The following is a 9,972-nucleotide window of genomic DNA, read 5'->3' as shown; positions in this document are numbered from 1 at the left end:
CGAGCAGACCAAAGCCTTTCCCGAGCACCGAGTCCCTTTGTCCCGCTGCCAGGGCTGGCGAGCAGCTCCGGGGATTTTGGCCAGCGCGGCCCGGACACAGCGCGGTGACGTCGGGTCCCCGGTCCCCGATAAGAGCTGCCCCTTATCTCTCGCTGCCCTTTGATGGGGCCGATCCCGCAGCGTCCCGGGGCACAAAGCCGCCCTTGAGGCCGGCCCGGATCAGAGCCGGCGCTGCCTCCCGGGATAAAAGCGCAGCCCCGGCGGGCTCTGCCCCTCCCGAGGGCTGCGAGCACCATGAGGTGGCTGCCGGTGGTGCTGGCGTGGCTGCAGCTGGCCCAGGGCGCCGTCAGGTGGGTGACAGGGACAGAGGGGACGGCGAGATGGTGGGAGCGAGGAGGATGCGCGGGGGGCACGGAGCGGGGCAGATCCTGGGGGATGGAGAGATCCTGGGAGAGCATAGAGAGATCCTGGGGGATGGAGAGATCCTGGGAGAGCATAGAGAGATCCTGGGGTATGGAGAGATCCTGGGAGAGCATAGAGAGATCCTGGGGGATGGAGAGATCCTGGGAGAGCATAGAGAGATCCTGGGGGATGGAGAGATCCTGGGAGAGCATAGAGAGATCCTGGGGGATGGAGAGATCCTGGGCATGGAGGGATCCTGGGCATGGAGGGATCCTGGGCATGGAGAGATCCTGGGCATGGAGGGATCCTGGGGGATGGAGAGATCCTGGGCATAGAGAGATCCTGGGAGAGCATAGAGAGATCCTGGGGGATGGAGAGATCCTGGGCATGGAGGGATCCTGGGGCAGGGAGAGATCCTGGGCATGAAGAGCAGATTCTGGGCATGGAGAGACCCTGGGAGAGTATGGAGAGATCCTGGGGCAGGGAGAGATCCTGGGGCAGGGAGAGCAGATTCTGGACAACGAGAGATCTTGGGGGATGGAGAGCAGATTCTGGACAACGAGAGATCCTGGGGCAGGGAGAGATCCTGGGAGAACATGGAGATATCCTGGGCATGGAGAGATAGGGGACATGGGGAGCAGAGTCTGGGCATGGAGAGACCCTGGGAGAGCATAGAGAGATCCTGGGGGATGGAGAGATCCTGGGGCAGGGAGAGATCCTGGGGCAGGGAGAGATCCTGGGGGATGGAGAGATCCTGGGCATGGAGGGATCCTGGGGCAGGGAGAGATCCTGGGGCAGGGAGAGCAGATTCTGGACAACGAGAGATCCTGGGGCATGGAGACATCCTGGGAGAACATGGAGATATCCTGGGCATGGAGAGATATGGGACATGGGGAGCAGAGTCTGGGCAGGGAGAGATCCTGGGATGTGGAGAGATCCTGGGGGATGGAGAGATCCTGGGCATGAAGAGCAGCTCGTGGGCATGGAGAGATCCTGGGAGAGCATGGAGAGATCCTGGGCATGGAGAGATATGGGACATGGGGAGCAGAGTCTGGGCAGGGAGAGATCCTGGGGATGGAGAGCAGATTCTGGGAATGGAGAGATGCTGGGATGTGGAGAGATCCTGGGAGAGCGTGGAGAGATCCTGGAGGATGGAGAGATCCTGGGACAGGGAGAGATTCTGGACATGGGGAGCAGATCCTGGGAATGGAGAGATGCTGGGAGAACATGGAGACATCCTGGGCATGGAGAGATCTTGGGAGAACATCCTGGGATATGGAGAGATCCTGGGACAGGGAGAGATCTTGGGATGTGGAGAGCAGATTCTGGACAACGAGAGATCCTGGGCATGGAGAGAGATCCTGAACATGGAGGGATCCTGGGAGAGCATGGAGACATTCTGGGCATGGAGAGCAGATCCTGGGCATGGAGAGCAGATCCTGGGCATGGAGGGATCCTGGGATGTGGAGAGCAGCTCCTGGACATGGAGAGCAGCTCCTGGGATGTGGAGAGCAGTTTTTGGGGTCACGGAGAGCTCTTGGGATGTTGAGAGCAGTTCCTGGGGATCTGCAGAGCTCCTGGACATGGAGAGTTCCTGTCGTGTCTCAAAGGAGCCCAGAGACCAAGCCCTTTGAAAATGCTGAAATCTTCTTTCCTGCTGTGCTCTGCTGTGCTCTGCCTCTGCCTGTGCAGGATCAGCCTGAAGAAAGGCCTGTCCATCCGGGACCAGATGAGGGCAGCTGGGGTGCTGGATGATTTCCTGAAGCACATCAAATACGATCCGGTGAAGAAATTCCAGCCCAGCCAGGGCTCCGTGGTGAGGGAGCCCATAGCCAACCACCTGGATGTGAGTGCCCTCCCTGCCCGTCCTTCCTCCCTCAGCAACCTGGGCACCCCTGAACCTCCAGCAGTGAGAAACTGCTTTATCCCCACCCTTAAATTGCTTTTTCCCCACCCTTAAACTACTTTTCCCCCCACCCTTAAATTTCTTTCTTCCCCACCCTTAAATTTATTTTTTCCCCACCCTTAAATTGATTTTTTCCCCCACCCTTAAATTGATTTTTTCCCCACCCTTAAATTGATTTTTTCCCCACCCCTAAATTGTTCTCCCCCCACTCCTAAATTGATTTTTTACCCACCTTTAAATTGCTTTTTTACCCACTATTAAATTGCTTTTCCCCCCACCCTTAAGTTGCTTTTTCCCCCCGCTTTTTAACTTCTGGTTTGAACCCCAAGGAAGTTTACCCCCAGCCACAAAGAGCCAGGCTTTTCCGTACAAAACAAACCCACAATAATGATTTAATATTTCATTTTTTGGGGGAGTAGGGGCAGGATAAAGGCTCAGCCTGGCTGGGGGATGCCAGAGGGGAACCTGCTCTGTCCCTGATCCCCTGGGCAATGAAAATTCCCTTTTTTTCCCAGTCCTCCTACTTTGGGGAGATCAGCATTGGGGAGCCCCCCCAGAAGTTCCTGGTGCTCTTTGACACCGGCTCCTCCAACCTGTGGGTGCCCTCCACGGACTGCAAGAGTCCTGCTTGCTGTGAGTAGCCCGGGATGCTGTGAGCAGGGACGTTCCTGCTGCTAGGAGTAATTAGTGCTCACTAATCAGTGCCAATTATCCCAGCACTGCAGGGCTCAATGCGTTTCTGAGCACCCCAAAATGGGTTTAGGTGCCACATCCTTGTCCCTGTTCTTCCCCTGTCACCCTGGGGACATCACGATGCCAAAAACGTGACCCTGGGGTGCTGATCTGGGATTGCTGTGGCTTTCTTGGGGAGTTCAGAGCCCTCAATTCCTCCCAGCCATCTTCTGGGTGCTCCCTGGCCATTCCTGGCAATCCCACCGATGGAGCATCCAGCAGTGAAATCCCACTGCAGAACAGGACCTCATTCCTGGGAATTATCCCAAGGAGCATCAAGCAGTGAAATCCCATTGATGGACCACCCAGAAATGAAATCCCATTGATGGACCACCCAGAAATGAAATCCCACTGCAGCACAGGACCCGATCCCCAGGAATTATCCTAAGGCACCATCCAGCTCCCTTAGGATAATTCCAGGGGATCAGGTGAAATCCCAGGTGAAACCCCATGGCAGAACAGGACTTGCTCCTTGAGAATCACCCCAAGGAGCACCAAGCAGTGAATTCCCACTGCAGAACAGGACCTGATTCCTGGGAATTATCCCAGGGAGGTTCCAGCAGTGAAATCCCACTAATGGGGCACTCAGAAATGAAATCCCCCTGCAGAACAGGACCTGATTCCTGGGAATTATCTCAGGGAGGTTCCAGCAGTGAAATCCCACTAATGGGGCACTCAGAAATGAAATCCCTCTGCAGAACAGGACCTGATCCCCAGGAATTATCCCAGGGAGGTTTAAAAATCCCATGGCAGAACAGGACCTGCTCCTTGGGAATCACCTCGGGGAGCACCAAGCAGTGAAATCCCACTGATGCAGCACCCAGAAATGAAATCCCACTGCAGAACAGGACCTGATCCCTTGGGAATCACCCCAAGGAGCACCCAGCAGTGAAATTCCTCCTCATGGCATTTCACTGCCCATGCCCAGGGCTTTCCCTCTTCTTCCTCCCCCAGTCAACCACGCCAAGTTCCAGCCCAGCGCCTCGGCCACCTTCACGCCCAGGGGCCAGTCCTACAACGTGTCCTACGGCAGCGGCTCCGTCACCATCGTGCTGGGCTCCGACACGCTCAGGGTGAGTGCCCAGGGCCAGGTTTGTGGAGAGCTGGGTGGTTGGGGTGAGTGTGTTGGGCAGCAGTCATAGGAGGTTAATGAGCAGGAGGAAGATGATGAGGGATGTTAAAATGAGGGTTCATTTGTGTCCTTTTTTGTCTAGGGGCGTTATCGGTTGTTTTGTGACTAGGTTGGTAAACTGTCACAGACGTCTTTTCATGAAAAATCCTTTCCTTAGGATTTTTCCTCCTGAGAAGCTGAGAGGCCTCAGGAACAAAATGTAAACACTGATTATGTGCTGTTGTGAGATGCAACAGGTGCATCTGTGATTGGTTTCATAGAGTTGTTTGTAATTAATGGCCAATCACAGTCAGCTGGCTCGAGCTCTCTGTCCAAGCCAAAAACCTTTGTTATCATTCCTTTCTATTCTTAGCTTAGCCAGCCTTCTGATGAAACCTTTTTTCTATTCTTTTAGCATAGTTTCAATGTAATATATATCATAAAATAATAAATCAAGCCTTCTGAAACATGGAGTCATATCTTCCTCTCTTCCTCATCCAAGAACTCCTGCGACAAACCCAGTCACCAGCTGGCCTTTGGCTGGGTTTTACCCCAATTCCTGTTTTTTTCCCCAGTTTTCCCCTCTGCCTGGTGCTGTTGGCCCCTTGGGAGCAGCAGCCTCCCCTCAGATCCCCTTTCCCCGCAGATCCAGAGCATCACAGTGACCCAGCAGGAGCTGGGGCTGAGCCAGGAGGAGCCCACGCAGCCGTTCTACTTCGCGGCCTTCGATGGCATCCTGGGCATGGCCTTCCCCTCGCTGGCCGTGGGGGGCATGGCCACGGCCCTGGGGGGCATGCTGGAGCAGAACCAGCTGGCCGAGCCCGTCTTCAGCTTCTACTTCTCACGGTGAGAGCCCTGCAGGGTGCTGTGAGTGTCCTGGTGTGCCCTGCATGTCGTGGTGTCCCCTGATCTCATGTCCCGGTGTCCCCTGTCTGCATGTCGTGGTGTCCCCTGATCTCATGTCCTGGTCCCCTGCATGTCCTGGTGTCCCCATCCCTCATGTCCTGCTGTCCTCTATCTGCACATCTTGGTGTCCCCTGCCCGCATGTTGTGGTGTCCCCTACTTTCACATCCTCATGTCCTGGTGTCCCCTGCGTGTTGTGGTGTCCCCTGCCCTCATGTCATGATGTCCCCTATGTGCACATCCTGCTGTCCCCTGCCCTCATGTCCAGGTGTCCCCTGCTTGCACATCCTGGTGTCCCCTGCCTGCATGTCACAGTGTTCCCTGCCCTCACATCTTGGCGTCCCCATCCCTCACGTCCTGGTGTCCCCTATCTGCACGTCCTGGTGTCCCATGCCCTCATGTCATCATGTGCCCTGCACATCCTGGTGTCCCTCACCTCCTGGTGTCCCCTGACTGCACATCTTGGTGTCCCTCACATCCTGGTGTCCCCTGACTGCACATCCTGGTGTCCCTCACCTCCTGGTGTCCCCTGACTGCACATCCTGGTGTCCCTCACATCCTGGTGTCCCCTGACTGCACATCCTGGTGTCCCTCACCTCCTGGTGTCCCCATCCCTCACATCCTGCTGTCCCCTGCCCGTCCCCCTGGGGGTTCCTCGGGCACTCCCCCCTCTCCATCCCACGTTGACCACAGGGCTCTCCTGGCTCTGTTTCCTCACAGCCAGCCCACCTACGACTACGGGGGCGAGCTCCTCCTGGGGGGTGTGGACCCCCAGCTCTTCCAGGGGGACATCATCTGGGCACCGGTGACACAGAGGCTCTACTGGCAGGTGGCACTTGAGGAGTGAGTGGTGTTTGCACCTCTGGCCATCACACCCTGCTCTGCAGGGCTCCAGGCTCGATGCTTGGGGTTTAAGGGTGCCCAAAGCCACGTCCTTGTCCCCATTGTCCTGCCAGGGTTGCCATCGGGCAGTCAGTGACCGGCTGGTGCAGCCAGGGCTGCCAGGCCATCGTGGACACGGGGACATTCCTGCTGACCGTGCCCCAGGAGTACATAGAGAGCATCCTGGAGGCCCTGGGAGCCCAGGAGACCAGCTATGGGGTGAGTGTGGGGGTTTTGGGGGGTCTGGAGCAGTGGGGAGCCTGCGTGGGAGTCAGAGCCCTGGGTTTGACCAGGTCCTACAAAAACTCAGGTGGCACCTGCAGGAAAAGGGACTGCAGGGGGACATCAGGCTGAGAAAGGTGGGGATGCTCAGCCTGGAGAAGAGAACATTGTGTGGGAACCTCACAGCCCATTCCAGGATCTGAAGGGGCTACAGGGAAGCCAGAGAGGGACTTGGGACAAAGGTCTGGAGTGACAGGGGAAGGGGAGATGGGTTCAGAGTGAAAGAGAGGAAATTTAGGGTTGATCCAGGGAAGGAATTCCTCCCTGTGAGGGTGTGGAGGGGCTGGGGTGATGTCCCAGAGCAGCTGTGGCTGTGCCATCCCTGGCAGTGTCCCAGGCCAGGCTGGAGCACCCTGGGGCAGTGGGAGGTGTGGGACCCATGGTGGCGCTGGATGGGCTTTGAGGTCCCTCCAACCCAAACCATTCCAGGATTCCATGGGCAGGTTTAGATGAGATTTTGGGAAGAAATCTTAGGAGAGGGGCTGCGATGGAATTCCCAGAGCAGCTGTGGCTGCCCCTGGACCCCTGGCAGTGTCCCAGGCCAGGCTGGAGCCCCCTGGGGACAGTGGCAGGTGTCCCTGCCATGGCAGGGGTGGCACCGGGTGATTTAAATTCCCTTCCCACCCAAACCACTCCACGATTCCGTGGTGTGGCGCTGCCAGGGGTGGGGTGTTTGCCCCCGCCGCGTCCCCTGGCTGCCATGAGCCCTGTCCCTGTCCCCTCAGTACGCTGTGGACTGCAGTGACACCCAGAGCATGCCCCAACTCACCTTCGGCATCGGCGGCGCTCGGCTCGCGCTCCCCCCGAGCGCCTTCGTCCTCAACGTACGTGTGGGGTCTGTGGGGTCCAGGCCAAAATTCCACAGGGTTCCATGGGTACTGGGATCCATCCCCAGGGTTCCCAGGGTACCAGGAACATCCCCAGGGTTCCTGAGAGTTCCTGAGGCACTGGGAACATCCTGAGAGTTCCCCAGGGTTCCACGGGGACTGGGAACACCTCCTGGCACTGGGAACATCCCAAGGGTTCCTGAGAATTTCCCAGGTACCAGGAGCATCCTGAGGGTTCCTGAGAGTTCCCCGGGGTTCCCTGGGTACCAGGGGCATCCCAAGAGTTCCTGAGAGTTCCTGAGGCACTGGGAACATCCTGAGAATTCCTGAGGGTTCCCCAGGTACCGGGAACATCCCAAGTGTTCTCCAGGCACTGGGAACATCCTGAGAGTTCCTGAGAGTTCCTCAGGTATTGGGAACATCCTGAGAGCTCCCCAGGGTCCCCGAGGTACCGGGGACATCCCCAGGCACTGGGGACATCCCAAGAGTTCCTGAGAGTTCCTGAGGCACTGGGAACATCCTGAGAATTCCTGAGGGTTCCCCAGGCACCAGGAATATCCCGAGAGTTCCTGAGAGTTCCTGAGGCACCGGGAACATCCTGAGAGTTCCCAAGAGTTCCCAAGGCACCAGGAACATCCCGAGGCACCAGGAACCTCCCAGGAGTTCCTGAGGGTTCCCCGGGTACCTGGGGAGAGTTCCCAAGAGTTCCCAAGGCACTGAGAACATCCCCAGAGTTCCCAAGAGTTCCCAAGTCATCAGGAACATTCCGAGGCATGGGAAGATCCTGAGAGTTCCTGAGGGTTCCCCAGGTACTGGGAGCATCCCAAGGGTTCTCCAGGCACTGGGAAAATCCTGAGAGTTCCAGAGAGTTCCCTGGGTACCAGGAACATCCTGAGAGTTCCTGAGTGCTCCTCAGGCACCGGGAACATCCCCAGAGTTCCCAAGAGTTCCCAAGTCACCAGGAACATCCTGAGGCACCAGGAACATCCTGAGAATTCCCAAGAGTTCCCAAGTCACCAGGAACATCCTGAGGCACCAGGAACATCCTGAGAATTCCCAAGAGTTCCTGAGGCACCGGGAACATCCTGAGGCACCGGGAACATCCTGAGGCACCAGGAACATCCTGAGAATTCCCAAGAGTTCCTGAGGCACCGGGAACATCTTGAGCCTTCCTGAGGCACCAGGAACATCCCGAGCGTTGCCGAGGCCCCGGGAACATCCTGAGAGCTCCCAAGAGTTCCCCAGATATTGGGAACACCCCAAGCATTCCCAAGAGTTCCTGAGGCACTGGGAACACCCCAAGAATTCCCGAGGCACTGGGAACATCCCAAGCATTCCCAAGAGTTCCCCAGATATTGGGAACACCCCAAGCATTCCCAAGAGTTCCTGAGCCACTGGGAACACCCCAAGCATTCCCGAGGCACTGGGAACATCCCAAGCATTCCCAAGAGTTCCCCAGATATTGGGAACACCCCAAGCATTCCCGAGGCACTGGGAACATTCTGAAAATTCCCAAGAGTTCCCCAGTCACTGGGAACACCCCGAGAGTTGCCCAGGCACTGGGAACTTCTCAAGCTTTCCCGAGGCACCAGGAACGTCCCAAGCATTCCCGAGGCCCCGGGAAGATCCCGTAGCTCCCTCTGTGCTGCTGTCGGTGCTGACCCCCCGTTATTCCCCCCTCCAGAGCAATGGCTACTGCACCCTGGCCATCGAGGCCACCTACCTGCCCTCCCAGGACGGGCAGCCCCTCTGGATCCTGGGAAACATTTTCCTGAAGGAGTTTTACACCGTCTTCGACATGGCCAACAACCGCGTGGGCTTCGCGCCCTCGGCCTAGAGGAAGCAAATTCCAGCCCCTCTCCCGGCCCCACAGCATTCCCAGGGACGTTTCTGCTCCTTTCCATCCCCATCCCTCGGGATTTGTGTGCCCACGGATCCTGTAACAAATAAACTCTGCCATCCAAAATGATCTCTGAGCTCCTGGGTTTGTGGGGAGCAGCTTGAGGGGTTCCCTGGCTCACAATTCCCTTTTCCAGCAAGGTAAGTGCTGGGATAGCTCCAGGGATGGGATTCCATCCCCATCCCTCGGGATTTGTGTGTCTGTGTGCCCATGGATTCTGTAACAAATAAACCCTGCCATCCCAAATGGTCTCTGAGCTTCTGGGTTTGTGGGGAGCAGCTTGAGGGGTTCCCTGGTTCACAATTCCCTTTTCCAGCAAGGTAAGTGCTGGGATGAGCTCCAGACCCTGGGATTAATCCCCAGGGATGGGATTCCATCCCCATCCCTTGGGATTTGTGTGTCTGTGTGCCCACGGATCCTGTAACAACTAAACCCTGCCATCCCAGATGGTCTCTGAGCTCCTGGGTCCCCTGGCTCACAATTCCTGAGGGGTTCCCTGGCTCACAATTCCCATTTCCAGCAAGGTAAGTGCTGGGATGAGCTCCAAGCCCTAGGATAAATCCCCAGTCCCCACCTCCAACCCTCGGGAAGCCTCAGAGTGGAAGCCCCTGAGCCTCCCTGCAGCTGGAGGAGCTTTGCCAAAGCCCTGTGGTGTATCAAGGTGGGATCCTGAGGCTGTGAGGTGAGTCAGGACACCCAAATGACCCCTGAGCCCTGAAATGGGGCTGGAAAGCCGCACTGGAATATCGGGAATTGGGAATACCGGGATGGGGAACCCCGGGCAGGGTGAGGTTGGGTGACCCCGCTGTTTCCCAGAGTTTCTGAGAAGTTCTTTATCACCAGAACTTCTTTATCGCGACACCCAAATGACCCTTGAGCCCTGAAAAAAAGCCTTGGAAAACTGCGTTCTTATCCCATTATCGGGAATGGCAGGGAGTGGCCCAAGGGGATGGGGAACACGCCGGGCAGGGGGAGCTTGGGTGACCCCGCTCTTTCCCAGCACCCAGAGTGGTTTTTTAGGTTTTT

The 9,972-nt window shown here is 57.1% G+C and overlaps 1 protein-coding gene across 1 annotated transcript; it reads left to right on the top strand.

Moving 5' to 3' along the window:
* Positions 1 to 294: 294 nt before the first annotated feature.
* Positions 295 to 8,899, top strand: PGC (progastricsin). Its single transcript, XM_059487730.1, has 9 exons — positions 295 to 350; positions 2,095 to 2,248; positions 2,824 to 2,941; positions 3,995 to 4,113; positions 4,798 to 4,997; positions 5,776 to 5,898; positions 6,012 to 6,156; positions 6,945 to 7,043; positions 8,731 to 8,899. Exons 1-9 carry the CDS (start codon positions 295 to 297, stop codon positions 8,881 to 8,883), a joined length of 1,167 nt encoding a protein of 388 aa, XP_059343713.1. The 3' UTR covers positions 8,884 to 8,899.
* The last annotated feature ends 1,073 nt before the right edge of the window (positions 8,900 to 9,972 follow it).

Source organism: Ammospiza nelsoni, chromosome 23 (genome assembly GCF_027579445.1).
Source record: "Ammospiza nelsoni isolate bAmmNel1 chromosome 23, bAmmNel1.pri, whole genome shotgun sequence".
NCBI lineage: Eukaryota > Metazoa > Chordata > Aves > Passeriformes > Passerellidae > Ammospiza > Ammospiza nelsoni.
Note: the sequence above shows the minus strand (reverse complement) of the source record. Positions and strands in the feature narration are given on the sequence as shown.